Source organism: Sceloporus occidentalis, unplaced genomic scaffold (assembly GCF_023333645.1).
Source record: "Sceloporus occidentalis isolate IW3139 unplaced genomic scaffold, rSceOcc1.0.p SCAF_8, whole genome shotgun sequence".
Taxonomy (NCBI): domain Eukaryota; kingdom Metazoa; phylum Chordata; class Lepidosauria; order Squamata; family Phrynosomatidae; genus Sceloporus; species Sceloporus occidentalis.
In genome coordinates this window covers 25,788,512-25,816,449 of record NW_028316988.1, presented here as the reverse complement: position 1 = coordinate 25,816,449, position 27,938 = coordinate 25,788,512, and the positions used below count along the sequence as shown (strand labels likewise).

The 27,938-nt window shown below is 45.9% G+C and overlaps 2 protein-coding genes across 7 annotated transcripts in view; one reads left to right on the top strand and one right to left on the bottom strand.

Annotated features, from left to right (window-relative positions):
- The window catches only part of NFIC (nuclear factor I C), an 84,041-nt gene extending 59,202 nt beyond the window's left edge, over positions 1 to 24,839 (bottom strand). For 2 of the 6 annotated variants that reach the window (XM_089535577.1, XM_089535581.1), the window contains exon 1: positions 16,441 to 16,681. In XM_089535577.1, coding sequence (XP_089391703.1) covers positions 16,441 to 16,470 — 30 coding nt within the window. In that variant the 5' untranslated portion in view covers positions 16,471 to 16,681. Of the gene's footprint in view, positions 1 to 16,440; positions 16,687 to 24,107 lie in introns of those variants that run through there. The other 4 variants (XM_089535580.1, XM_089535582.1, XM_089535583.1 and 1 more) reach the window with 4 other exon arrangements.
- A 28-nt stretch (positions 24,840 to 24,867) lies between these two features.
- Positions 24,868 to 27,938, top strand: part of LOC149308365 (protein unc-13 homolog A-like) — a 107,157-nt gene continuing 104,086 nt past the window's right edge. Inside the window, exon 1 of the mRNA XM_089535642.1 lies at positions 24,868 to 25,832. The gene's annotated coding sequence lies outside the window, so the exon portion shown is untranslated. The remainder of the gene's footprint in view (positions 25,833 to 27,938) is intronic.

The following is a 27,938-nucleotide window of genomic DNA, read 5'->3' as shown; positions in this document are numbered from 1 at the left end:
AAGGTATCCCTCTTTTGTGGGTTTGGGATGCTATTGTCCTTCGCGACATGGTTATCGCACTTGGCACCGTGGTACTTTGCCAAATGGTCATGCCCTTGGGTATGTTTTCTAGATTGGGGGAAAACACAGAGAGAAATACAATTTTCAGTTAGGTTGCTTTGGGAATGCAGAGGAAATTTACCCAGTCTTCACCCCTCTCATGCAAAAACAGCCATTCTTATGCAAGAAAAGTGACCACTCACTTGGAGGTTTAAAAATAGCCCTCTTTTTTTGGCAAGGGAGTGTGCAAGCAACGGCCGGCCGGAGGGGATTGGCTGGAAGGAGACCAAAAATCGCCCAGGGGCCCAAGATCCGCAGGAGGTAAAAAGTTCACATCATCTCCCCATCCCTACCGATGACAGCGAAGGAAAGAAGAAACCGAAGAGAGGGAAAGGAGAGAAAGGGAAAGGAAGGAAAGAGAAATAGGAAAGGGAGAAAGAGGGATGGAAGGGGTCACTCTTTCCGCCACCCATGAAAGACAGTTTTGGGGTTTGGAATATTTCTGAATTCCAGATAAGGCAAGCTCAACCTATATACAGTTTTATAATGTGTTATTTGCGATTGTTCCCCATCTTGATGCACGGAGAGAAGCAAGCAAGAGATATTACTTATATCTTGCTCCCCCCCCCAAAAAAAAAACCTGTGCCTTATTATTATTATTTATTAAGTAATAATAAAGTGGTGCCAAACTGCATTGTTTCAACAGTATAGTCCAACACTCAAAGCTATTCTGCCACGCCGGCTCTTTTCTAAGGATTTAGCTTCTGCTAATTTCATTCCCAAGGGAAATTTGGCCCCAAAGAAATGTCTCTGTTCAAGAGGAAATTCTGCACCAGACCCATCACTCCAAAGAGGAGGAGAGAGACTTAGGCTGCATCCAGACTGGAGAAATAACCTGGTTAGGCACCGCTTTAACTGCCCTGGCTCAAGGCTATGGAATTCTGGGAGCTGGAGTTTGCTCTGCTCTAGGCCCACAACAAACTCCAACTCCCAGAATTCCATAGCCTTGAGCCAGGGCAGTTAAAGCGGTGCCTAACCAGGTTATTGTGGATGCAACCTTAGCGTTGAGGAGCAGATTTGCAGCGTTTATGAGCCCATCCCTGAGCAAAGAGGGAGGAAGGATATGCAACGGTGGCAGCAGAGTCACACAGGAAGCCAGGGAGAAAGGAACTTCCTGCCTGGGAAGGAAACAACCACACAAACAAACAAACCTGTAATCCTATAATGCTGCAAGCCAATGGCAAGGAAATCCCAAAGAAAGGACATACCCTCCAAGTGTCCCCGTTTGGCAGGAAGAGTCCCAATTAATCCTCTGCCATCCCACTTTCCCAGCTGCTTTTAAAGTGTCCCGGTTTCTCTCTCCAAATCCCGCTTTCCCCCGTGGTCCTCAATTCTTACTTCAATTGCTGCAAAGTGAATTCAAAGGGCCAAAAGGCAGTTTGCACACAACTAAAAAAGGAGGAGAAGAGAAGAAGGGGTGGGATCTTGCTTCTCCCTGAAGGCTCAGACAAAAGCAAACCTTCCCAAACAAAACTCAAACCTGATGCGGTTCATATATATCTCCCCATGTTAACCACATGGTGTGGTATAGGGGCTTAAATGTTGGACTAGGGGACTGGGATCCAAATCCCTGCTCAGCCAAGGAAACCCACTGGGTGACCTGGGACAAGTCACACTCTCTCAGCTTCAGAGGAAGGCAATGGCAAACCCTCTCTGAACAAATCTTGCCAAGGAGCTGGGCTTGTTCAGCTTGGTGAAGGGAAGAATGACTGGAATACCTCCAGGGATGCCCCAGAGAGGAAGGGGCCCCAGAGAATAGGACCCTATTCTAATGGTTTGAAGTTACAGGAGAGTAGATTTTGATTCAACGTTAGAAGGAACTTCTTAGCAATAAAGAGCACTTCTGCAATGAACCCAATGGTCTTGGAAGGTGGTGGGGTCTCCTCCTCTGGACAACTTCCAAAAGAGGCTGGACAGCTCCCCGCTGGGGATGCTTAGTTAATGATTCCCCATCTCTAGCTTTCCAGAATCCCAGACCATCGGCCAAGATGGCTGAGGCTTTAGGGAGTTGAAGTTCAAAACGCTAGGAGGACCAGAGTTGAATCATTGCCTTAGCTGGAAATCCTGCATTGGGTTGGACTCAGTGACTCATGAGGTCCCTTCCAACTGTAGGATTCATCTAACCCATGACAGATCGTTCTTGTTGTTGTGTGCCTTCAAGTCATTTCTGACATATAGCGACCCTAAAGCAAACTTATTATAGGGGTTTTCTTGGAAAGATTGGTTCAGAGATATGCCATTGCCTTCCCCCGAGGCTGAGAGAGTGTGACTTGCCCTAGGTCACCCAGTGGGTTTCATGGCCGAGTGGAGAATCAAACCATGGTCTCCAGAGTCGTAGTCCAACAATCAAACCACTATGCCACACTGGCTCACTGATCTAAATATCTTTTGTGCATTCCTTATCTGGAATCACTGCCTTGGAGAAAGATAGGGAAACCCCTACTAAATCTATTTATTTCCCCCCAGCACTGAAGTTTATTTGCAGCAATAACAACCCAATCTGGGAGATCAGCCACTTTGATATGGTCAGAGAGGCCAGCGACTCCATTTTCCAAGCATTTCAGGCTGGGAAAGGATGCCGTCCCTTTGCAAAGCTGCTTTCCAGGGCCGGCTATCTATAGCCACACACTAAGCCTGGCCTGGCCCTTTTTCCCCGATTACAGCCCTAGACCTGGTAAAGAGATTAGACTGTCTCGGCCGGTCAAAGAGGGATTCTTTTGATGCCGTTCAACCGGCACGCTCCCTCCTCTGGTTGGGTTAACTTGAGGGCCTCCATCCTTTCTTTTAGAGGTTGCTCAGGTTCATCCTCCCTTAGGAACCTACCCATGTTTTGAGATCTCCAGGGACGCCCATCAGATTATCTATAGGATCACCTTCTCCGGCACTATACACTCAGGTCCACTAGTGGACATGTCCTCTAGTCACCCAGGACTAGGTTGGCAACTGTCATCCAGAGGAGTTTTTCTTTAGTCGCCCCAAAATTGTGGAATGACCTTCTGGAAGAGATCTGACAGCTGAATACATTCTCTGAATTGAAAAGAACATTAAAGGCCCGTCTCTTCTGGCAAGTTTACCCAGATGGTGAATTTTCAATGATGAATTGTCAATGTGGATTGTTTTCATATGCGTCTTTCTTATTTAGCGAGCCAGCGTGGCATAGTAGTTCAAGCATTGGACTACAACCCTGGAGACCAGGGTTCGATTCCCAGCTGGAAAGCCACTGGGTGACCATGAGCAAGTCATGAGCTCTCAGCCTCAGGGAAAGGCAAGGGAAAACCTCTTCTGAACAAATCTTGCCAAGAAAACCCCAGGATTGGTTTGTCTTAGGGTCGCCATAAGTCAGAAATGACTTGAAGGCACACAACAACAACAGCAGCATTTGTCCTTTTAAACTGATGTGCATTTTAACTGATGTTTGTCTGCTCATTCTTGTTGCTCTCCGCCCCAATCCATGGTGAGAAGGGGGTAAGAAAGAAATATCATTACTGTATATACTCATGTATAAGTTTAGAAATTTAGGTTAAAATGGACCCAGAAAACCTGACTCGTCTTATCCACAGGTCAATGGAAGTACTGTATTTTAACTCACATACATACATACATACATATGGTAAAAAACAAGACTTTGATCTGCCCTGGAAGCACTGACCCTCTTCTCCTCTCTCATCTATCCATCCTTTAGTATGATCACAAATAATGATGCCTGCTGGGATTTTGTAAATTCCTTGGAACTAATTTCGTTTGCTTCATCATCAGTGGTCCCCAAACTGTGCCCTTTAAGGGATTTTGGACTTCAGCTCCCAGAATTCCAGAATACTGGGAGTCTTCTGGGAGCTGAAATCCAAAATCTCTTAAAGGGCACAGTTGGGGACCACTGCTTTACATCCTTCACTAAATGCCTCTAAGGTTTACCCTTAACTTATCCATGGGTCATATCAAAATCCATAATTTTGGCCCCCAAACCTGCCCTCAACTTATATGTGAGGCCAACTTATAGTTGAATATGTATATTGTTGTTATTCTTCTCTCCGTCCCACCAGCCTGAGAGGTATACCAGGTGGAAACAGGAGGGCAGGGACATAGCCCGGATTTTAGGAAGGGGGGGACGTCCAGACTAAGTGTCACCATTATATTGGGGCTTGGGTACGGCGGTGCAGCAGCACGCACCATTCATTTTTCTAATGGAAGGGGGGGGGTCCAGACCCCAAGACCCCCCCTTGGCTACGTCCCTGAGGAGGGCCAGGGCCTTCTCGGTGGCTGCCCCCAGGCTCTGGGGATCCTTCCCAGAAAGGCTGGCCAGGTGTTCTCCTTGCAAGCCAGCCGTGGGCAAAGAAAGGCCTTTACGCTCCAGCGGGCCTTTGAAGACGGATTGCTTAGAGGGAAAGGACCTTTCAGAATGTACTGTACATTTGCAGTATTATTTTTAATTGCCAGGCTGTTAACTGCACTTAATTCTCTCCTCAGATGAATTTTAAACTGTACACAATGTTGTAAAAGCCTGCAAGGTTGGAGTCTTAATAATAATAATAATAATAATAATAATTACTATTATTATTATTAGCCCTCCTCTCCCATTTGGACCGAGGCGGTTTTGAGAACCAGCCCAATGTAGTGGTTTCAACGTTAGACACACACACTTAGAAACAATGCGGTTTGGTGCCGCTTTGACTGCTGTGGTTCAGTGCTGTGGAATCCTGGGATCTGTAGTGGCACCAGACCTCTCTGACAAGGAAATCCAGTTTAAGATTCTGGAGACCAGGGTTCAAATCCCCGCTCAGCCATGGCAACCCACTGGGTGATTGTGAGCAAGTCACACTCTCTCAGCCTCAGAGGAAGGCAATGGCAACCCCCCCCCCCCCTTCTGAACACATTAGTCTATGAAAACCTCATGACAGGGTCATCATAAGTCAGAAATGACTTGGGTCCAAAGCACACTGCAGAAATAATCTAGTTTGAGACTGTTTTAACTGTCCTGGCTCAGTGCTAGGGAATCCTGGGAATTGTAGTTTATTGTGGCACCACAGCTCTCTCACAGAAAAGGCTAAATGTCTCACAAAACTACAGTTCCTAGAATTCCCTAGCATCAAGCCAGGGCAGTTAAAGGTCTCAAACTGGATTATTTCCGCAGTGTGTTTTGGACCTTGAAGGCACCCAATAACAGCAATCTTTTTAAACTTTGCAAGCCACTTTGAGTCCCAGAATCATCATCATCATCATCATCATCATCATCATCACCACAAGTAATAGAGGGAAACAAACAGCCTGTTGGTGGTGATGGTGGTTCTTCCCTGATACTCAGCAAAGAGTATACTCAGGAGGAGGGAAAAGTGGGAGAGAAGCACAAAGAGGTGAGAGAGGGCCGCTCAATACTAATGCACTTTGAGAGCATCGGACACTTAGCCAATAAATCCATCCGTGGCGCATAAATGAGCTCCAATGACCTACAGCACCTTCTGCATACAAGGATGCTGGCAGTCAACCAACCCATGCTCAAAGAGTGCATCTACGTTGTAGAAATAAGGCAGTTTGACACCACTTTAATGGCCATGGCTCCATGGTACAAAATCCTGGGATTTCCAGTTTGGTGAGGCGCCAGCACTAAGGCCTTGTACACCTACAAATCCCAGGATTTTATAGGATAGTGTGACAGCACTTAAGGTCAAACTGAATTATTAGATGCCCCCTAAAGCCAGTGGCATAGTGGTTTGAATGTTGGACTATGACTCTGGAGACCAAAGTTCAATTCCCAGCTTCCATGAAATCCATGACCCTGAGCAAGCCAAGAAAACCCAAGATAGGGTCGCCATAAATTGGGAACGACTTGGACAAACAAGTCTGAGTGTTGGACTAGACTCTGGAGACCAGGGTTCGATTCCCATCTTGGCCATGAAACCCACTGGGTGATCTTGTGGAAAGCCACACTCTCTCAGCCTCAGGGGAAGGCAATGGCAACCCTACTCTGTACAAACCTTGCCAAGAAAACCCCAGGATAGCTTCGCCTTAGGGTCGCCGTGAGTCGGAAATGCCAGTAGATTCCCCCAGTAGATTCAGAGAGAAGAAAAAGTGTGTAAATGCAGAATTAACCTATGGAATTCACTGCCAAAGGATGTGGGCTCAACTGAGTTGCATGGAGTTGACAGGGCCATGAAAGAGAAAGGAGGAAAACAGAAGGAAACGTTTGTTCGAGGTGCCACTCCATGGAAGGTCATGCTTTGTTGTCCGGCCAAGTATGTCCCTTATTATAGGCCTGTGGTCCCACTAAGGCAATATCTGTGGTTTCAAACAGAACTGTTAATTTGACGGTGCGCAGCTTTAGTTTCAACGCTGCATCCTCTCGGTGCCCCATTTGACACGACGGGGGCAGAAATGTTCCAGACAACCATCCATAATATTTATCATGGCCTCAGGAAAAAGAAGGGATGCAGCGTTTCACGGATTTTGCTTCTCCAAGGAAGCAACAGAGAAATGTTTGCGCTGCCAGAAAATCTTTTGAAACCATCCAGTTTTCAAAAGCTCTCTGCATCAAGTTCACATGTGACTTGAGACGAAGGAAGAAAAACTTGCACAAAAGCAGAATTTTTCTGTCCAGGAAACAGCATCTTCCTCAGGGATGAGGCAGAAATCATTGTTGAAAATGCTGTTTTCTGCAGATTTAGCCCCCTTGAATCCCATTTGGAATCACTCCAAGTAGTAGTCTTTCCCAACTCCAACTTAGCGTAGATCTACATAGGCAAAAGAAAATGGTCTCAGCTAGTTTTCACAGCACGCTATATCCAAGCTTTTCTGTCACCTCGGGGCTTTAATCCGGAGGAGAAAAGTGGGGATTTATCCCCATTCTAAGTGGGAAATCTGGATATTCGTGCACGCATTTGGACTGCGCTCCGTAGCCACATGAATTATTCTCGGATGTGGATTTTACATGTTTCCCGTATTTTGTGGCACTTTGTATTTTATTTAGCTAGGATCACTTGGGGAAGGTAAGATGGAAGCATTGGGAAAAAACCAGGGGAGAAAAGAACGAGAGGAGAGAAAGATAAAAGAAATTGCACAATTCCCAGCTTGCCTGTCTGGGAGTGTGTATTGTTTGAACAAAACACTGGGTCCTTTCTTTTCAAGTAACCTTCCTCGTTCTCTCTCTCTCTCTCATGATAGAATATGTTCCTTCTTGTTTCCCGGTCGGCAAACAAACGCCCTGCCCACTTTCCTATCTGCCAATGTGTGCAAGTGTGTGTGTGTGTATTTGTGTACTTGGAGCATGGGATATGATAGTGTTAAGGCTTGTTCTAGCCATGACCTTAAATGCCCACCACCACCGCCGCCACCACTTTTTCGGTGCACAATCCAATTGTTCTTTGTGCAAAAAACTGTGTTCGTGTTGTAAAACTGAGAAAGGGTTTTGCACACACGTTTTTCTTCCCCAAAATGTTCACAAAGGGGGAAAAAACCTCCTTGCAAAAACCAGGAGTTGTGTTATTTTTAAAGTCATTTGGTTTAAACTATGGTTTAAACCTGGCTTAAGACAGCCAACCCTGAATTCTGTTGCTACAGGCCTGACAAGGTTTTTTCCCCTATGTGTGAGTATTATTATTATTATTATTATTATTACTAAACTTTATTTATAAAGCACTGTAGGTTTCAAACTTTATTCTCCCAGAGCCCTGGGCTACTTCCGCACTGCAGAATGAATGCAGATTGACATCACTTGAAACGTCATGGAAGCCTGGGATTTGTAGTTTGCTCTGGCACTAGAGTTCTCTGACAGAGAAGGCAAAGTATCTCCCAAAACTACAAACCCCAGAACTCTATTGCATTGAGCTGTGGCAGTTAAAGTGGAGTGAAACTGCATTAATTTTGCAGCGCAGATGCAATTGAAACTGAAACTACTGAACCAGATTAGCTTTCTAAAGCTGCATCTGCACAACAGAAATAATCCAGGGCGCAATCATTTCAACTGTCATGGCTCAATGCTATGGAATTCTGGGAATTGTAGTTTGGCGAGACATTGAGCTTCCTCTCTGAGTATGCTAGTGCCACAACAAACTACAGGTCCCAGATTTCCATAGCATTGAGCCATGGCAGTTGAAGTAGTGTAAAGCTGGATTATTTCTGTCGTGCGCATGCGGTTCACATGTTTGGTGTGGCACCAGAGATCTCTGACAGAGAAGGCAAAATGTCTCACCAAACTACAATCCCCAAAATTCCATAGTATTGAGCTATGGCAATTAAAGTGGCAAACTGTCTCATAAAACTACGGTTCCAAAAATTCCACAGCACTGAGCCACAGCAGTTAAAGGCAATTAAACTCAAATTATTTCTGCAGTGCGGATGGAGCTGGTACTTGCAGGCCTTGGAAGTTGCAGCGTTCTTTTAAAAAATGCAAACTGAAGCAAGGAAGCCAAAGAAGAATTTGCAATGCTGAACGCAAAGGGGAAGAAGGAGAGAGGGAACTATCCGCTGGAGAGAGAGTTAAAGAGAGAGATGGCTTGCCATCAAGGCCCTGGATGCAGATCCAAGCAGGTCACCCGCTCCAAAGGCCTGGCTAGGAGTGGCACCAAGTTTGCCGCCGCCGGTGCTATTTTTGGGCCTTCCGGATCATGCCAAGGGGGGACTCCATGATGTGACAGTGGCACCGGCCGCAGAGGCAGCTGCCACTGCTGCGTCACCAGCGAGACAAGACGTTCCCAAATCCCGACATGTCCCTGCCAGGAATTAATCTTTAAATGGAGAGTCATCGCCCGAAGAGTGGGAGAAAGGGAAGAAGGCGGACACTTGGCTAACCCTGATTCCTCAGAGGGGGCTGAATTCGTAGTCCACTGACATGTGACATTCTGCACATGCCCAGAGATAGGCTGAAACAATATGGGGCCTGCAGCGTCGGAAGGGATTGTGAGAAACACACAATCCTTTCCATGCTTGCCTTTGTTGTTATGTGCCTTTAAGTCGCTTCCGACTTACGGTGGCCCTAAGGGGTTTTCCTTAGCAAGGTTTGTAGCAAGGGGCAGGGAATTTCAGAGCCTGGGGGAACCCACATGGATAGGTTCATACGGGAGGATGAACCTGTTGTTATTGTGTACCTTCAAGTCATTTCTCGATCCTAAAGCAGACCTATCATGCGGTTTTCTTGGCAAGGTTTGTTCAGAGGAGGTTTGCCATTGCCTTCCCCTGAGGCTGAGAGAGTGTGACTTCTAGGGAATTTCAGAGCCTGGGGGCAGCCTCTGAAAAGGCTCTGTCTCTCATGTTCCTATCAGATATACCTATGAGGTTGATGGGACAGATAGAAGACTATCTCCAGAAGAACATGGGTAGGTCCCTAAGGGAGGATGAACCTGTTGCTGTTATTGTGTGCCCTCAAGTCATTTCTCACTTACGGTGAACCTAAGCTGAACTTATCATGGGAACTGAGCGCCTGTGATTTGCCAAGGTCAGTAGGTTTCATGGTCGAGCTGGGAACCCTAGTCTCCAGAGTCATAGCCCCATATCCAAAACACTACGCCCTACCAGCTTTCGAACACAGTTGGTCTAATGCAGTGGTTCTCAACCTTCCTAATGCCGAGACCCTTTAATACAGTTCCTCATGTTGTGGACCCCCCAACCATAGAGGAGCGGAGTCTCGGTTCCTAAGACCATCGGAAATATGTGTTTTCGGATGTTCTTAGGCAACTCCTGTGAAAGGGTCATTCGCCCCCAAAGGGGTCATGACCCACAGGTTGAAAACCACTGGTCTAGTGCAAAAAAGGCCACTGGCCTCATAAGATGCAGAAATGACTAGACCTGGTGAAGATATTCGCAGAAATTTCGCCGTCATTTGGGAACATCCAGGTCCAAAGAAGGAACCGTGCTAGACATTTTTGAATGGATACTTCCCTCCCACATAATCCATAAAGAATGGATTGAGGGCACGCAACATCATTGAATTCAAAGTGTGGCCATCCCTCAATATCACTGAGCTAAAGGCATACATTGGTCCACTGTCCTGGCAGGATGAGCCACCAATAAAGTTGCCATATCTCAGGGACTGGTCCAGATGCTCCAGTTTTTGTGGGACATCTCCAAGCAGGGGATGAAGGTATCAATTCTTTAGTACTAGTTAGATCAGCTCCAAGCGAGAGGACAGGTCGCCTTAGGGTTGCCATAATGTTGGAAATAACTTGAAGGTACACAACCAAAACAATAGGGACACCATAAGTTGGAGTCAAGTTGAAGGCACATAGCAAACACAAAGCCCAGTGAAACAGGACCTGGCATCTTTGGCATGCAAAATGGGTGCTTCCCCACTGAAATATGGTGCCTCCCATAATCTACCTTGCAGGACGGTTGCGACGGGGGTGAGCCCTCAGGGTTGCAAAGCATTTGCAAATCTCAAGCTCTTTCCCAACAAGAACAGGGAAACGTTTCCTAGGTCTCAGACACCTCTGTGGTTTCTCACACACTCTTATCAACCCTGATTTCGTTTTATCGTTTCTGCGTTTCCCAGGCAAATTTTTAGCTTGGATTGTGCTTTGCAAACACAAGCACAAATGTGCGGTTTCCTCGCCTCCAACATTCCTAATTTTGCCTGCTGCGTACACACATGTGCGTACTTGCATTTAGTACTTCCAATTGTATGGGGTGGAATTAAAAAAAGAAATCACTATTATTATTATTATTACTCTTGTTGTTATACCCCAACTTTTTCCCAGTTTGGGACTCAAGGTGGCTTGATATATATATATATATATATATATATATATATATATATCCACTAAATGCAAAATCTTATATTGCAAAATACACTATGAAATAAATTCATAAAAGTGTAAACTATCCAAAGATTAAAATCGGTAAAGAAAAACACCATAAAATGCACAACAGTGCAACGAAAACAGAAAACCCAGCACATTGTACAAGGCCTGTCCCACCTTAAACAATCCTTTTCAAAAGCTTCGATTAATATGTTCTGTCTAGGAATCTCTAAGTCCTCCAACACAACTCTATGGTCAATGTTTGCCAGTGGTTGACCATAGAATTGCACTGGAGGACCTACAAATGTCCAGAGAAGTGTTCTCTCTGAGAATCTGTAGGTCCTCCAGTACAAATTCTGGTGGACATTGACCATAGAGTTGTGCTGGAGTCCCATAGCTCAAGTCCCATTAAAGTCTGCATTATGTATGACTGGATCATTCAAACGTTCTTGACATTGAGCCACGAAGCTCACTTGGCGGCCCTTTCACACCACACAATTATGGCAGTACGATCCCACATAAACTGTTATGGAGACCTAGGCTTTCTAGTTTCAGGAGGCACAAGAGTTCTCTGGTCGAAACCTTCTAAATATACTACAAATCCCAGGATTTCAGAGGACGTTGCCTTGACAGTTGAGGTGGACTCAAAGCGCTATCATTTGTCTAGTGTGAAAAGGCCCCAAAGGGTCTCAGTCTCTCTCACGGCGTACCACCTCGCAAGGTTGCGAGGAAGATAAAAGTGAAGGGAAGGAAGAAGAATCTCTGCCTTGAACGCAATGGAGAAAAGTGGGACAGAAATGTAATGAATAAAATTAAATCATAAATCATATATATGAATATTTTGAAATTGGTGTTTCAAACTACGCCTCCAAATTTGATCCAAAATGTAGATTTCAAGTAAGATGAATCTTCTAAACACAAAACACAATTTTCACTTTTGTGCAAGGTGTCATTTCCACTTTAGATCAAGCCTTTCCAGCAATGTAGCTGATGACAGAAATGAGCATTGCCCCTCAATAAAAATGCTGTATCCCCTCCATGAAGTTCTCCATCATCCCCAAATTTCTAGCATCGCATTCACATTTAAAAAATGCCAATGAAATATAGTTTAGGCCTCCAACGAAAAGAGAAAAGACAAAGTGGCCCAGGAAAGTGAACACAACAAATGGAGGTGTTCGAAATGCCCACGGATTTCAGTATCTCACTCTCTGAAACACTAGAAAGTTTGAGAACTGATAGAAAATCCATATAGAGAATTGATGGAAAATTTAATGGGAGGAGAGGATTCTTATTAGGAGACGTTGCTGTTATTTTGCTCTCCATAGAAAGACACCTGGGTCCTTTTCAGATGCGAGATCAAGAACTCAGATTGCCAGGGGCTAACTCCGATTTTTATCCGTACGAGAATCATCCAATTTTTAAAAACTGAAAAAGAGAAAACCCAGTGAAATCAATAAGAGGCGTTCATCGGTAGCCAAAAAGCCCCATTCGTTTCAATAATGACTAACTTGGACTAACACTGAAGTTATTTCCCTGTCATTCGCTTTTTTTAAAGGTGAAACTCTTACCATTCTTGGACAAGACTTTATAAAATAAGGTTCAACCCTCTAAATGTTTTTATATAAATGCAATTATTTAATTTTAATGCAAAAGCATTTTTTAAAAAAGGTTTCCAATTCAAACTCCCCGGATTTTGAAATGGGGCCAACTTTTCTCCTCTCCGTTTGGCCAAAGGTTCCCATTCTCCTGCCACCAGGCGTCAAGAGCGCATGCCGGATTGCGTCAATATGTCTTCTCGGCGCGAAATTAAGGCCCTTTTCTCCCTCTTTCTCTCTTTTTCAAATACCTCTTTATGCTTTGGGAGTTGGGAGAAAATCCCAATCTATCCCCCTTGACTCTTAAAAGGAAAAATCTCTAGGTCACAGTCAGTTCCCTTCGCGCAAACGTTTCGGTTTTCCTGAAACTAACCATGGTCCTAAATACCCCAAAGGTGCCAGATTCCCCTCTGATCCTGGAAGCTAAGCAGGGTCCACCCTGGTTAGGACTTGGATAGGAGACCACCGACGAAAACTAGGTGCTGTAGGCTATATATCAGAGGAAGGAGCTGGCAAAACCCACCTCCAAGGATTCCTTGCCTAAGAAAAGCCTCAGAAATTATGGAGCCGCCACAAGTCAAAAGCAACTAGAAGGTACATACAGATAAAATATAAGACAGGGCCTAAATACAAAGGCACCAGATTCCCCTCTGATCTTGGAAGCTAAGCAGGGTCTACCCTGGTTAGGACTTAGATAGGAGACCATCGACAATAACCAGGTGCTGTATTTCAGAGGTCTGGAGGGCCTCCAAACCACCTCCAAGTATTCCTTGCCTAAGAAAACCCATGGAAATTATGGCGGCACCTATTACATTTTTATAGGGTGGTTTTGTATTGTCTTAGCAGTGTTTGTTGTTTTATTTGTAAAACTTGTAACATATATATATATATATATGAGAAATTATGGCATCACCGTAAGTCGAAAGGCAACACACAATATAAGACAGGGTCTAAATACAAAGGCACCAGATTCTGTCAGAACCTAAGAAGGGTCAGCCCTGGTTAGCACTTGGATGGGAGAATGATGAGCCACTATATTGGGAAAAAGGCGGGAGATTAGAAAATAATAATAATAATAATAATAATAATGAAGATCAGGTAGAGTACTATTTTATCTTATCTTATAATTCTATCTTGTATTATTATCTATTGTTCCATATGTATTTTGCGACTATCCTGTAAAATGTACGCCTTTGGCAGGTTTCATTTTTGTCGCTTTTATTGACTGTATGTACAGCGCTATATAAAGCATACTAATAATAATAGTAATAATAATAATAACAATAATAATAATAATAGACTATTATTTCAGAGGAAAGAACTCTAAATATCCCTTGACTGGGAAAACCCTCGGAAATTATGGAGCCGCCACAAGTCAAAAGGCAACGCACAAAATATAGGACAGGGCCTAAACACAAAGGCAGCAGATCCCATCAACTCTTGGAAGCAAAGCAGGCAACCTGGAAGGTACAAACACACAAACACAAATGCAAATACAGTCCTTCCAGCAAGTGAGGCATTGCAATCGGAGATTAATTTTGGGAGCTCTCTCGAATACTCAGAGGGCTCTCACAGCTTCTGCCTTTTGCAGTAAGGAAGGAGTTGCAGAGAAAGGGAGAGAAAGAGAGAGAATCTCCCGGTGTTCAATTATTAAATAAACTATCCAGAATCGATAAGAGGCAAAAGAAAGAACAGCCTGCCACGCTCCAGGAGAGGCAACCGCAGAAACCCGAGAGTTGGGTTAAGCGGGCGGCTGGGCACCCAGCGCGGCCAAAACTAGTCTGCCAAACTTTGCAGTGCCAAACAGGGGGGCGAAAGGTTGCCACAGGACTGCGGGGCAAATCTGGGCAACGGTTTTTGGTCTCCGGTTGTGCAGTTTGAAAGGTGGATTGTAAACCCAGAAACAAGGCCTGGAAACAACGCACAACAACAACAACAACAACAAGTCCCAGGCTGCACCCAACACACAGGCCCTTCGATGCAGTGCAAGCAGGACACAACGGCAGCCGGACTTTGACACATTGCATACACATTGCACATAATTGGTAATAATATATGTGTCTGTGTGTTGTTTTCCGGTGCCACTCTGTATTTTTGTTACTCCACAAAAGACCAGGCCCAGAATTGAAGCAAGCCATGCTGCCAATGTATATAGACAGATAGATATAAAATACCACGGTGCCTATGGGCTTTCCCATAAAATACAGAGTGCCGCATGTGAATATTTTATGGCATGCAGCAGGGAACACAATCGATCGAGGACGACAACGCACACAGGGAGCGTGGCATGGCCCAGGCGCAAAGGCACACACATGGACACCCGCATCTTTCACTCTTTTGGCACACACAACATTTGCAAAGGCAAGGAGGCCACACCAGGCCTGGATCCTCACTCGCTTCTTCGGTCGCCCTCCAGACCAACATACTTGTCCTTACACACTTGTCACACCCTCACTGTCACACCCATGTGCCCGCAGAATGGGTTTCTTTCCTCCAGGAGGGCATTCCCCACCAAGGCCTGTGGCCTTAACCCGTGGCGCATGGTCACAACAAACACAGAGACACATTTGCTTTCACTGGCAAAGCCAAGGCCTGCCGCCGAGTCTCTCTCAAACGCACATTGAAACGCCAGCCGCTGTCGTCGGCCACGTAGCCAAGTACAGGAAGGTCCCAAATCCACCAAACAGGGCTAAGCCAATGCAAAATGTGGATTGTGCAAAAATGCATAATGTGGATTTGGGGTGTTGTTGTATCTGGAAACCTTTCTAAGCAGCCGAGGAAAATGATCTGGAGAAACTCTGCCAAAGCATGCTCTCCAACGCAGCACTGTTAGCACACTTTCTTTCCCGCTGCCTCCTTTCCAAGCAATCCTAAGTTATCCAAACTTGGAGAAAGGAGGGGATAGATAAGGCGGGAATGAACTGCCTCTTTTTTCCCCTCACAAAGACACATAACTTGTGTGTGTGTGTGTGTATGTGTCCCCCAAAAATACACACACCTTTTGCACCCAGCAAAAATAGCAAATCCCCAAAGTGGTCACCAAACTGTCATTTGTGGGGCATGGAAAGGTTGCTTTTCGAGCCTCTTGGACCAAGAGTTTCCTTCCAAAAAGTAAAAGACCCTCACTACAAACCTGAGCAACAGCCCTTTTGCGTAGGAGGAAAGAGACCCCCCAAAAGAGAAACCATCATCCACACAGTCTTCCCCAGCACCCCAAGAGAAATGAAGGAGAGGAAAGCTCCCGAAAAGCTAATAGGATATATTAATGTAATATGTATTGTACCTTGCATCCCTAAAAGCTTTGGTTAGGAGGGAAGGGACCCCAAAAGAGAAACCATCATCCCCAACAAAAAGGGAGGGGAAAGTCCCTAAAAGCTAAGCAACAGCTTAGAGAAGAGAACAGAAACCATCATCCCCAACAGAAAGGAAGGAAAAGTCCCTAAAAGCTGAGCGTTTGGTTAGGAGGAAAGGGACCCCAAAAGAGAAACCATCATCCCCAACAGAACTGAGGGGAAAGTCCCTAAAAGCTAAGCAACAGCTTAGAGAAGAGAACAGAAACCATCATCCCCAGAGTCTTCCCTAAGATAGCAAATAAAAAGAAGGGGGGGGGGGAATAAAATGAACTGTTGCAAAGAGAGAGAGAGAGAGAGAGGTCAGAGGAGAAGAGAAACTAATTAGCAAGGATTAAAGGGAGCTGCCAAAGGCGGGAGGGAAGAAGGGAAAGACTGACATTCTCTGCAAGAGGAGAGGAAAAAGTCATATTATATATATATATATATATATATATATATATATATATATATATATTGCTTTCTTCTCCTCCTTCTTGCCGGGGGAGAGCTCTTCAGGATGATGGTTATGATTTTTGAAAACATTAAGCTGCAATAGAGGAAAGGAAAGGAGGAAGAAGAGGAGGAGGAGGAGGAGGAGGAGGAGAGGAGGGCTGTCGTTGCAAAGCAGATTGCCATCATTATTATCATCATCATCATTTTGCCTTTTGCATTTGCAAAACATCTTGAATTTACCTGGGCGAGGCAAAGAGGTGAAGAATACATCTTTTCCCAAGCTGTAGCGGGTCCAACCCGTTGCAAAAAAAAAGAAGGGAGGAGGAGGAGGATTGCAAAAAAAAGGGGGGGGGGAGTGGATGGGAAGGGAAACCAAAAGCCAGATCCAAGCGCAAAAGTTACTGAGTCATTTCGTCGGCTGGAACAGTTTTCTTTCCACACTCTCTCTCTCTCTCCCTCTTTCTCTTCCTCCCTCCCTCCCTCTCTCTCTCACACTCTCTCTTTCCTGGCCAGGGAGGGAGGGAGGGAGGGAGGAGCAGGGGGCGGGGCTAAAACAAGGGGGAGGGAGGGGTGGCTAAAGCCCTCTGCCTCTAAAAGGGACCTGGCCTGGATTCCTGCCCCCCTCAGAGGGGCAAACTCTGAGAAAAGGAATCTATGCAGAAGAGGAGGGGGGGCTTTGGAACATCCCCCCAATAATAATAATAATAGAGATTATTAATAGTCTATGAGCAACAAAGAGCACTTTGTGTAAGGGGAGGGTGTCCCTTCCAAAGAGCTGGGACCCCCAAGGGTCATCCAATCCAGCCCTCTTCTGCCACACAAGGAGGCAGCCTCCAATGGCCCCCCAGCCTCTGCTGGAAGAAGAAGAGCCCATCACCCTCTGAGTCCATAGAGCCCTACTAGAAGCCTAGGATTGTAGCACTGGGTGGGGTCCCTAAGGGTCATCCAGCCCGACCCTCTTCGGCCAGGCAGAGAGACACAAGGCCCATCCAGACTTCCTTTGAAGGCCTCCAAAGAAGGAGAGGCCACCACCCTCCGAGGGAAGGTGCCCCACTGCCAAGCAGCTCTTACAGTCCCTTAGAGGCAGAGGACTGGAAGAGATGCCCTAGACTTGGAAGGGATCCCCAAGGGCCATCCAGTCGGACCCCAATCTGCCTGTGAAGGGGTCTCCTGAGGTTCTTCAGGAGGAGGAGGAGGAGGGAGTGGGGAAAAGAGGAGGAAGGAGAACCAGGAGAAGATCGCAGGGAACCAGCAAAGAAAAAAGACCAGCAACAACACTAGCGATGGTTATGGGGGCCCCATGGAGCCATCAAGAAGGAAGAGGAGGGAAGAGGAAGAAGGAGAAAGACAAGGAGAAAGAGAAGGAGAGGGGGAGGAAGAAGGAAGGAGAAGGAGAAAGAGAAGAGAAGGAAGAGGAGGAGAGGGGAGAAAAGGAGAAGGAAAAGAGGAGGAAGAGGAGGAGGAAGGAAAAGGAGAAGAGGAGGGGAGAAAGAAAGGAAGCCAAAGAAGAAGGAAGTAGGAGAAAAGAAGAAGAGGGGGAAGAAGAGGAAGGAGAAGGAGAAGAGGAGGAGACGGAGCCATGAAAGCAACCACAGGAGCAATAACAACAGTTGCCCCAGGGATGGAGCAGGAGGAGGAAGAAGAAGAAGATGCTCCAGAGGAAGAGGAAGGAGAGGAGGAGAGAGGAGCAGGAGGACCAAGGCAGGGAGAAGCCCTCCGAACAGCCAGAGTAACAAGAGGATCCATAGCCCTGGGGCCGCATGAAGAAGCCATCAAGGCAATGGGGACCAAGGGGAAGAAGGGATGGCCTTCAAGATGAAGTCAAGACCCCGGGTTCAGTCCATTGAGGGAAGGAGGGAAGGAAGCAGGAGGGGTGAAAAGTGTTGGAAGTTAACACTCGCAACTTTGGAGAAGTGATGTTTCCATTCAAGGCCCAGTTCAAAGATGGATTTAATTCACACGTTTTTAAAAATGCAAACATGAAAATAAAGAAATGCACCAAGAGCTGTCTTTTCTCTGCAGAGATTTTGCAGAGGCCTTGCTAGAAAACGGGAGGAGGAGAAAGAAAGGAAGGAAGGAAGGAAGGAAGGAAGGAAGGAAGGAAGGAAGGAATGCATGGCTGGCGTTGCCCCGGTTTGCAAGGCTCCGGGCTCCCTGGGTTCCCTTGGCAAGAAGAGGCCTTTGCCTATAGATATCCAGATGGATAGATGGAGATAGATAGATAGATAGATAGATAGATGGATGGATGGATGGATGGATGGATGGATGGATGGATGGATGACAGAGACATTTCCGACTCAAGGGCGACCCTCTCTCTCCTGGGCTCTTCTTGGCCGGATTCGTCCAGAGGAGGCTTGCCATCTGCTTGCCTTGAGGAGGCTGAGAGAGGGGGACTTCTTGCATCCTTGGGACCCTGGGACAAGCCCCACTCTCTCAGCCTCAGAGGAAGGAAGGCCAGGGCCAACCCTCCTCTCTGGGGGGAAAAAGCTGGCCCAGAATGGCCAACATAGGTCTGGACTTGGAGACAAAGGCGACAAGTGTTGGATTCTGACTCTGCAGACCTGAGTTCGAATCCTTGCTCAGCCATGGAAACCCACTAGGTGAGCTTGGGCAAGAAGTCACACTCTCTCAGCCTCAGAGAAAGGCCAAGGCAACCCTCCCTCTGAAGGAACCTGCCAAGAAAACCCCAGGAGAGGGTGGCCTAAGGGTCGCCATAAGTCGACTATCTATCTATTGGCTACCTATCTTCCCTGAGTGGCAAGTCACACTCTCTCAGCCTCAGGGGAAGGCCTGGGCAACCCTCCTCTGAGCCAATCTGGCCAAGAAAACCCCAGGAAAGGTCCACAGCTTTAGGGTCGCCATAAATCGGAAAAGACTTGAAGGCACACACTCATGAATCTATATCTACATCTATAGATATCTCGACTGAGTGGCCTTTGCAAGTCACACTCTCTCAGCCTCAGGGAAAGGCCATGGTAAAAACCCCTCTGAACAAATCTGGCCAAGGAAACTCCATGATAGGGTCACCGTAAACAACCTGAAGGCACACAACAACAACAACAAGAAGCAAGCAAGCAACAAACAAATTTGTCCTACTCTCCATCCATTTCTATTCATCCAAAGGCACAGCAGGCTTTAGGAACAACACTGCATGGTTGTTGTTGTTGTTGTTGTTGTTGTCGGGTGCCTTCAAGTCCCTTCCGACTTACGGAGACCTCAAGGCAAACCTATTAATGGAGTTTTCTTGGCAAGTTGGGAAGGAAGGAAGGAAGGAAGGAAGGAAGGAAGGAAGGAAGGAAAAAGAATGAGAAAGGGAGGGAGGGAGAAGGCACACAGTACACACAGACACACAACTCCGGTTTGCCCACCCTGTAGTTAACATCCCTTGATCAGAAAGTACAGGTATTTGACTCTGGAGTAAAAACTCCAAAGAAGTTGGAACTGCTTTCAGTGAAGGAGGGATGGATGTAGAAAGAGGAAGGAAGGAAAGAGAGAGAGCGAGAGATGGGATGGGAAGATGGGTGGATGGACGCATAATAGAGAGAGAGAGAGATAGACATAGAGAGGGATAGATCGGTGGCTGGAGGGACGGAGGATGGTGGATATGAAGGAAGGGAGAGAGATGGAGAGCAGAGGGATGAAAGGAAGCCCTTTGGGTGTCATTGCCATCCAGGAAAGACCAAGGAAAACCAGCCTCTTAGTCCGCAAGGTGCCTTAAATGATTTCCCTTCTTTCTGGGCTTTTTAAATCGGACTTTGTGGATGATACTCAGTTTGAGGAGGGACAGCCTGGCCTAGTGGTTGGAGCGCTGGACTAGGACTCCGGAGACCAGGGTCGGCCATGGAAGCCTCTGGGATGACCTCGGGGCAAGTCACTGCAAGGGATACTGAGTAGATGTTGTAGTGATGCTGGTACCTGCCTTCTCAGTCCTTTCCGACTTATAGGGCAACCGCTCTAAAGCGAACCTCTCCTGGTTTTTTTGGGCCATATTTGCTCAGAGGGGGTTGTCCTTGCCCTCCTTTGAGGCTGAGAGAGTGTGACTTGGCCAAGGGGGGCTTCATGGGGCAGCAAGGGCTCCAGCACTGAAAGCATTGCTCCCAGGAAGAAGAGCAGAGGAGAAGGGGAAGAGGTTAAGGGCTCTCTAGCGCTGCAAAGCCCTGCCACGGGAGCGCGCGGGGAGGCGGGGACGCGCCCCTAGCCCCGCCCCCTCCTCCTCCTCTCGCGTCGGAGGAGGCGGGGGCGCGCTCTGGGAAGCGGGGGCGCGCCTCCCTTCGCCCCCTTTCCTCCCTCCCTCCTTCCCTCCCTCCTTCCTTCCTTCGCTTTCCGCAACGCCGCTCTTTCTGCTGACGAGGCGCCTTGGCTGCTTCTGCAGAGGAAGAGGAAGGAGAGGAGGAGGAAAAAGAAGAGGAAGACGAGGAAGAGGAGGAAGAAGAAGAGCAAAAGGAGGAAGAGGAGGAAGAAGAGGAGAAAGAGGAAAAGAGGAGGAAGAGAAGGAACAAGAAGAAGAAGAGGGAGAAGGAGGAAGAGGAGGAAGAAGAAAAAGAAAAAGAGGAGGAGGAAGAAGAGGAGGAAGGGGAGGAAGAGAAGGAAAAAGAAGAGGGAGAAGGAAGAAGAGGAGGAAGAAGAGGAAGAAGAAGAGGAGGAAGGGGAGGAAGAAGAGGAAAAAGAAGAGGAAGAAAAGGAAGAAGAAGGGGAGGAAAAAAGAAGAAGAGGGAGAAGAAGAGGAGGAAAAAGAAAAGGAGGAGGAGGAAGAAGAGAAGGACTCCTCCATATATATATATATATATTTACCGGAGGATAATAAAGCGAAATTTTAAATATAAAAGTTTCGGGATTTTTGACGCGCCTCTGTGACGAAATAACAACAATAACAACTATTATTATTATTATTATTACTCTCGGCCTGAAGGGAAGGAAGGCCGCCTGGCAACCCTCCTCAGAGGAAAGCTGGCCCAGAAAAGCCCAGGGCCTTCGGGTGGCCCCCAAGAACAGCAATCCCAGGGGTGGATTTGGGGCTGTGCGTGTTGTTGTGTTTGTGTCTCTGGGTCCGTCCTTCCTGCTGCTGCTGCTACTGCTGGGCGTCCTGGCCAAGTTCAGGGCCTCCTCCTCCTCCTCCTTCATCATCATCATCTCCATCTCCTCCTCCTCCTCCCCCTGAGCGGCCATTTTCCGCTGCCTTTCGCTCGCCTCTTCGGGCCCAGGAGGAGCCCCACAGCAGCCTTCCATCCATCCATCCTTCCTTCCTTTCCTTCCTTCTTTCTTTCTTTGACTTCGCTCCCTTTCTTCCTCAAACCCAGCCTCAAAGTCGGGGAGACATTTGACGGGTTTCTGGAGAGATTTTGGGGAGAGTTGGGGCGCCCCCTGCAACAATAACTGTATGTGTGTGTATATATATATATATATATATATATCTCACACACACACACATATATATATGTCCTGTACGTATATGTATATATCATACATACATACATATGTGTTATATATATATGTCCTATACATATATGTATATATCATACATACACACACATATATATATGTCCTAACTTTCCTGCAATATATATATATCTCTGTATGTATTTGTGTGACCTATATATATACTTCTTTGTTGTTGTTGTTGTGTTCTTGTCATTTCCGACTTATGGTGACCCTATCCTGTTTTTTTCTTGGCAAGTTTCTTCAGGGGCAGGATTGCTGTGGCCATCCTCTGAGGCTGAGAGAGTGTCACTTGGCCCAAAGTCACCCAGTGGGTTTCCATGGGCAAGCTAGGATTCGAACCCTGGCCTCCCAGTGTCTAGTCCAATGCTCAAACCACTATACCATACTGTCCTTCTACAAATAAATGTATATATACACGTATGTATGTACGTATGTTTGTGTGTGTGTATCTCCAGGAGAGACAGGAATATATGTAATTCCCCTCAGAAGATACAGAACTCCCGTCAGAAGATGTTTAGTTCCCCTCAGAAGATACAGAGTTCCTTAAGATGTATAGTTCCCCTCAGAACATGTTTAGCTCCCCTATATCTTTCCCTCAGAAGATATAAAATTCCCCTCAGAATATACAGAACTCCCCTCAGAAGACATAGAGTTCTCCTCAGAATATACAGAATTCTCCTCAGAAGATGTATAGTTTCCCTGAGAAGATACAGAGTTCCCCTCAGAATATACAGAAGACATATAGTTCTCCTCAGAATATACAGAATTCTCCTCAGAAGATGTATAGTTTACCTGAGAAGATACAGAGTTCCCCTCAGAATATACAGAAGACATACTGTATAGTTCTCCTCAGAATATACAGAATTCTCCTCAGAAGATGTATAGTTTACCTGAGAAGATACAGAGTTCCCCTCAGAATATACAGAAGACATATAGTTCTCCTCAGAATATACAGAATTCTCCTCAGAAGATGTATAGTTTACCTGAGAAGATACAGAGTTCCCCTCAGAATATACAGAAGACATATAGTTCTCCTCAGAATATACAGAATTCTCCTCAGAAGATGGATAGCTCCCCTCAGAAAGTGTATAGTTTCCCTCAAAAGATATGGAGTTCTCCTCAGAAGATATATAGCTCCCCTCAGAAGATATAGAGCTCCCCACAGAATTGTGGCAATTCTTCCAGAAAATATATAATTCCTCTCAAAAGATATATAATCCCTCCTCACAATATATAGAACTCCTCTCAGAAGACATAGAATTCCCCTCAGAAGATACAGAGTTCCCCTCAGGAGACGTAAACTCCCCTCAGAACAGATATAATTCCTCCAGAATACAGATAATTCCTCTCAGAAGATACACAATTTCCCTCACAATATATAAAATCTCCCTTTAAACTATCTCTGTTCTGAGGGGAACTATACATCTCCTGAGGGGAACTCTGTATCTTCTGACTGAGGGGGATTATATGTATGTATGTATGTGTGTGTGTATACCCACACACACACACACACACACATATATATATACACACATAATCCCCGCAGAGAATATCCCCCTCAGAAGATATAAAATTACTCTCAGAAGAAGAATTCCTCTCAGAAGATACAGAGTTCCCCCTCAGGAGATGTACAGTTCCCCTCAAAACAGAGATAATTCCTCCAGAATAATTCCTCTCAGAAGACACACAATTCCCCTCACAATATATATAATCCCCTTTAATAATTCCCCACAGAATATCTTTCCCCTCAGAAGATATAAGAATTCCTCTCAGAATACAGATAATCCCTTCAGAATATATAGAATTCCCCTCAGCAGATATATAAACAGTTCCCCTCTCAATATAAATACAGTACATATGTAATTCCTTGAATATATAGAACACCTCTCAGCCTATCTATCTATCTATCTATCTATCTATCTATCTATCTATCTAAGAATATAATTCCTCTCAGAATATATAGCATGCCCCTCAGAATATATAGAATTCCCCTCAGAAGACATAGAATTCCCCTCAGAAGAAATAGAATTCCCCTCAGAAAACATGCACATATAGATATATAATTCCCCCAGAACTATATATATATTCCACCAGTGTGTGTGTGTGTGTGTGTGTGTGTGTGTGTGTGTGTGTGTATTTTCCCTCAGACTGGGCCCCACATTTCGAGGTCCTCCCCACAGTCCGCCTTTTTGGAGCATCCTGTGAGGGAAAAGAGGCAACATTTTTCCTCACAGAAGTGCCTCTTTTTGCTCCCCTCCAAAAAAAAAAAGAGCACAAAATCTTAAGAATCCCCCCACATTTTTAATTTTGAGGAATCCCCCCACAATCCCCACCTTTCCCTCTCGACTTTCCCTCAGAGAGAAGCCCTTCCACCAGCCAAGAGCCCCCCCTCATAACTTTCCCTCAGAGCATCCCCTCTTTCCCCACAAAACAGGGACATAGATATATAAACACCCCAGAAAACTTACCATCGCCCCCAAAGGAAGGAAAACAAGAATTTCGGATGGAGGAGCGGCGCTGGATGCTGCAGACTGAAAGCCAGGCCCCGGGGCTGGGCAGAGAAGAGAGCAGAGGAAGGAAGGAAGGAAGGAAGGAACAAAAAAAGAAAGAAAGAAAGAAAGAAAGAAAGAAAGGATGGCTTTATTTATTGGGAATGTTTAAGGTCCCACCAAAAGTCCTGGTTCTTCTTGGGAAAGACAAAGGAGTTCCTTCCCTCCTTTTTGGGGAGAGCATCCCTTTCCTTCTTCAGGACTAGCGCCTTCAGGAGAGTTCTTGGGCTCCCCAAGAAAAAGGACACAATCTGGGGGCCATTTCTTTACTTCTTTCTGTTCTGTCTTCTTTCCTTTCTTCTTTCCTTCCTTTTTCTTTCCTTCTTTCTTTTCTTCTTTCTTTCCTTCCTTCCTTTTTCCTTCCTTCCTTCTTTCCTTCCTTCTTTCCTTTTTTCTTTCCTTCCTTCTTTTCTTCTTTCCTTCCTTTCCTTCTTCCTTTCCTTCTCTACTTCCTTCTTCCTTTCCCCCTTTACTTCCTGCCTTTTACTTCCTTCCTTCTTTCCTTTTCTTTCTTTCTTTCTTTCTTTTCTTCTTTCTTTCTTTCCTTCCTTCCTCTTTTCCTTCTTTTCTCCTTTCCTTTCTTCCTCCTTTCCTTTCTTCTTTATTTCCTTCCTCCTTTCCTTTCCCTCTTTACTTCTTACTTTCTTTCCTTCTTTCCTCCCTCCCTCCCTCCTTTACTCCTTTCCTTCCTTATCCTTCCTCTCCTCTCCTCTTCTCTTCTCTCCTTTCCTTTCCTTATCTTCCTATCTCCCTTCCTTCCCTGGCCCTCTGCTTGCTCTCTTTGCCTCCAATGATTCTGGGGAGGGAGGGAGTTGTTTCTCTTTATCACTCTTTTAATCCAGAGCCATTCATCTATTATTTTTGGAGGGAAGGGTGACCCTTTTGGGGGGGGGGGTTGAGTAATGGGGTCCCCCACTTTTTATGGGATGCAAAGGATAGAGAAACAATGGGCAACAGTGATGGTGGCAATGAGGAGGGAGCAGATCAAAACATTAACAATAATAATAATAACAATAATCTATATTGCTGCTGTAAACAGGGTTGCTGATCTAAATAAAGAGGGAAATGGGGCTGGTTTGATCAAGGGAAAACACAGGCAGCCAAATCACTGGCTCCCCCCTTTTTTTCCTAAGGAGGGGGGATCTCATATTCTTCTTATATTCTTCTTATATTTTTCTCATCCTTCTCCCCTTCCTGTTTTCCAAAAGCCCCAGCAGCACCCATGACTGACCTCTCCCTCTCTCTCTCTCTCTATTTCTCCCTTCCTCTCTTCCTTTCCCTCCTCCTCCTTCCCTGCGTTTTTGCTGCCAGCCTCCTCCCCTTTCTCCACCCCTTGGATGCCAGGAAAGGTTGTCTGGAAAGATGGGGGAAGAAGATGGCCAAAAAGGGGCTCCCCTTCCCTTTTTTGCCAGCTGCCAGGGGTGGCCCAGGGATGGTATTTTGGGGGGCATGGAGATGCCAGCTTGAAAGGGCATGAAGGGGCACAAAGCTGAGAGAGAGAGAGAGGAAGAAAGAGAGAGGAAGATAGCATCTATAAATTGGATTTATTCTCTTTCTGTCTTGCAGGAAGCCTGGCGCATGGAGAAAGGGATCTCCTCTGGGGCCTGCGAATGGGATTTCAAGGACAAGCAGAGAGGAAAAGGGGTGAGGATGCTAAGGCAGCTTATTGAGGTGGAGGATGGTTGTGGTGTTGTTGTTGTTGTTGTGGGATTTTGAGGTGTGAAAATAAGTGAGCTGGACTTGGGTACCATTCACCATCCACTTGGAAGGTTTTCAGGTAGGAAAACAAATGACGGGTACCAACTGACTTGGGTACCATTAACTTGTAGGGTTTTCAGATGGGAAACCAACTTAGCTGGCCTTGGGTACCATTCACTTTCTACTTGTGGGGTTTTCAGGTGGCAAAATAGCTTAGCTGGACTTGAGTACCATTCACCTTCCGCTTGTGGGGTTTTAGATGGCAAAATAACTTAGCTGGACTTAGGTACAATTCACCTTCTGCTTGTCAGGTTTTCAGGTGGCAAAATAACTTAGCTGGACTTGGGTACCATTCACCCTCCACTTGTAGGGTTTTCAGGTGAGGAAATAACTTAGTTGGACGTGGGTACAATCCACCTTCTGCTTGTAGGGTTTTCAGGTGGCAAAATAATGTATCTGGGGTTTTTTTGTGCACCTTCATGTTCAAACCTGTCATGGGTTTTGTTTGGCAAGCTTCTTCATCAGAAGGGGTTTGTAACTACCATCCTCGGAGGCTGAGAGAATGTGACTTGGCGTAGTGGATTTATGTGGCTGAGCAGTGAATTGAACCCTGGTCTCCAGATTCATAGTCCAAGGCTCAAACCCCTGGACTTGGGTACAATCCACCTTCCACTTGTGGGGTTTTGGGGTGCCAAAATAACTTTGGCTGGTGTGGGTGTGTTGTGTGCCTTGGGGTCATTTCCAATTTACGCAGACCTTATCACAGGGTTTGCTTGGCAAGATTTGCTCAGCAGGGTTTTGCCACTGCCATCCTCTGAGGCTGAGACAGTGTGACTCACCCAAGGCCACCCAGTGACTTTACATGACCAGGATATTTTGGGGAACCTCAGTCAGTTTAATAGATAGTAGCTAAAGAAAGTCTATATACCCTAAAGGCACCAGATCCCACCTGATCTTAGAATCTAAGCACAGTGAGTCCTTGGTTAGCACTTGGATGGGAGACAGCCAACGAATATCTGGTGTTCTATTTCAGAAGAAGGAACTGGTAGAACTATCTCTGAATATTCCTTGCCTAAGAAAACCACCCGATTCCTTGGCACAGTTCATTAACCAAAATGGATGCTGTAGCCAAGACATCAGAAGAAGACAAATATGTGGAAAGGCAGCCATGAAGGAACTAGGCAAGATCCTCAGGTGTGAACATATACCACTAAATATCCAAGTCAGAATCATCCAAGCCAATTTCGCTCTATGGCTGCGAAAATTGGACAACGAAGAGAGGCTACAGGAAGAAAGTCCGCACCTTTCAATTGTGTTGCTGGAGGAGAGGTCTACAGATATTGCGGACCACCAAAAAGGCAAGTAAATGGGTCCTGGAACAAACCAAGCCTGAACTCTCCCTAGAAGCCAAGACGACTTAAGCTGAGACTGTCGAACTTTGGACATATCATGAGAAGACATGACTCCCTAGAAAAGAATAATGCTTGGCAAAGTGGGAGGAAGAGAAGAAGACCATTTCACCGATGGATAGATGCAATCAGGGAACCCAAAGTTCTGAGTCTACAAGATCTTTACTGTTGACTGTTGACCTCAAGGTATATTAAAGGTCTCTCATTCATAGGGTCACTGTAAGTTGAAGCCAACCTGACAGCCTTTAGCAACAATAACAAATATGAGTCCACATGGGCCCACTGTTACAACCCATAGCTGAGAGAGTGGGACTTGCCCAAGCAAATGGCCAAGTAGGGATTCTCACCCTGGTCTTTTGGTATCCAGCACTCAAACCACTGCACTATGCTGGCTCTCTGTATATATATGTGTGCAGTGGCCCTTCCACATTTGCTGAGATCAGGGGTGAAGGACCCAGATGAATGTGGGGAAAAAAGCAAATAGGGAAAAAAAACACTATTCTTTTTACCTGAGAGAACACCTCTCTAGGAATCTCCAGGTCCTCCGGTGCAACTCTATGGTCAACATCTGCCATATCAGGCTGGAGGACCTACAAATACCTGGAGAACTGTGTTCTCTAGGTTCTCCAGCACAACTCTATGG